The sequence below is a fragment of the Calypte anna genome, chromosome 5A (genome assembly GCF_003957555.1).
Source record: "Calypte anna isolate BGI_N300 chromosome 5A, bCalAnn1_v1.p, whole genome shotgun sequence".
Taxonomy (NCBI): domain Eukaryota; kingdom Metazoa; phylum Chordata; class Aves; order Apodiformes; family Trochilidae; genus Calypte; species Calypte anna.
Window position 1 is genome coordinate 4748577 of NC_044251.1, and position 1760 is coordinate 4750336.

Here is a 1760-nt window from a genome sequence, read left to right on the forward strand (position 1 = left end):
CAAAATAGGTCCCCAAGTTAATCACTACCTCTTCAGATAGGGCTATAGCACTGACATCCACTGGGTTCTCTCAGAGAATGTTTTGCTTGGAGAATTAGTGTAGCCCCCAGTGCATTTTCTCTTCAACCTGCTAGTGGCCTTTGGTTGGGAAAAACCTTCACAAGGGTACTCAGAATACAGGGTCTTGAAGAAAGAGCACTGTGTTTTCACAGCCAAGTGACTTCCACTTGTTTTGGCAAGAAGAATCAGAGGGGGAACCCAAGTTTTGTGTCACAAACTCCACAGCCCATGACTGACCACATTGCAGTCACCTGTAACTCTCCCTGCCCTACTCTCTGCCAAGTCTGTAAATCAGCAGACTTGAAAGTCCCTCACGTCTGTTATGCTGGAACTCTGAAAGTGTGTTGGCTTCAGACAGAAAACAGCTCATTTTGAGCAACGAACCTGCCTGTTCTGGGGTACTGAGTCTTGATGTCCCCTTAGCATGGGACACTACAGACATGTCTGGCAGTTACTTCCAGCTGCCTGGACCATTCCACATCCCAGCACAATGAAAATCCAGTTCATGTCTCCTAGGCAGCTGATGCTGCAACCCAGCAAGAGCCAGGTTTCCAAGCCCAGGAGCTTATCATACCCTCCTTACTGGGGCCAGAGGAGCAGTCACTCCAATACTGCCATCGGGTGTTTCTTTTCCCCTCTGTCAAAGCAGCTTCAGACAAAGCAAAAGAACTTCTTCCAGCGGCACTTGGAGAGAGTTTTGATGCCTTTGGCAGTCATCTTCTTTTCCTGCCTTGCTTTGTGCTCAACACCGCTGACGATGGCCATGTCAAAAACTTCTTTGAGGTTCTTTTGGGTCAGTGCTGAGCACTCCAGGTAGGCTTCAGCACGGATTTTATCAGCTAGACCTTCTGCCTGAGGCCGGGGCACAGGCTTCACGTGGTAGCGATCCAGGCTGATGAGGACATTGACATCGTCCCTCAGGTCTGCCTGTGTCCCCACCAGCAGCACCGGTGCCCGGGGGTTGTGAGTTCGTATCTCAGGAATCCATTTCTCTGTAATGTTTTGGAAGGAGCTGGGGTTTACCACGCTGAAGCAGACAAGGAAGACGTCGGTGTCTGGGTAACAAAGTGAACGCAAACAGTCGAAGTCCTCCTGTAGGAAATGGAAAGGGAAAAGAAAAAAAAAACCATCTTCACTGGGCTGATCTAACAGCATAATACAGCAGTGCTTTTCACACACCAGCTAGGACAGCAACACCCTTGTAGGCAGGGTACTGTGCTGACTTTATGGACATGCCTTGGCTCAGACACAAGTTTCAGAGCTAAGGAATTCTGCATTCACCCACCAGTTACTGCCATACCAGCAAAATGGCTGATGCTGGACTATTAAGCTTCCTTCCTTCTCAGTTTAAACACTGCCTTCCTCAAAAGCCTGCAAACAGTCACTGTTCCATAGGAGCAGAACTGACAGATTCTTACCTGTCCAGCAGTGTCCCATAGCTGGATCCGGACTGGGGCTCCATCCACCAGGACCTGCACTGTAGCAGAAAGAGAATAGGGATAAGTCTAAGGGAACAGCCCATCTCACATGGATACACCCCTACAGCCTTTCCCCCAGAGCACTCAGTATCCCACTGAACAAGACTTGCTGAATTCACTCAAGCCTGTCCTCCTTGCTGAGCATCCTCCCAAACTTCACTAAAACAGCTGAAGCTTTCACTGGGAACATTAAGAGACCTGCAATGGACTTTCCAATGTGGT

At 49.1% G+C, this 1760-nt stretch overlaps 1 protein-coding gene across 1 annotated transcript in view; it reads right to left on the bottom strand.

The window, feature by feature from the left end:
• Positions 1-711: 711 nt before the first annotated feature.
• RHOV (ras homolog family member V) overlaps positions 712-1760 on the bottom strand; it is a 4777-nt gene continuing 3728 nt past the window's right edge. The window contains exons 2-3 of the mRNA XM_008500391.2: positions 1479-1537; positions 712-1152 (exon numbers count right to left, since the gene is read on the bottom strand). Coding sequence (XP_008498613.1) covers positions 712-1152; positions 1479-1537 — 500 coding nt within the window. The remainder of the gene's footprint in view (positions 1153-1478; positions 1538-1760) is intronic.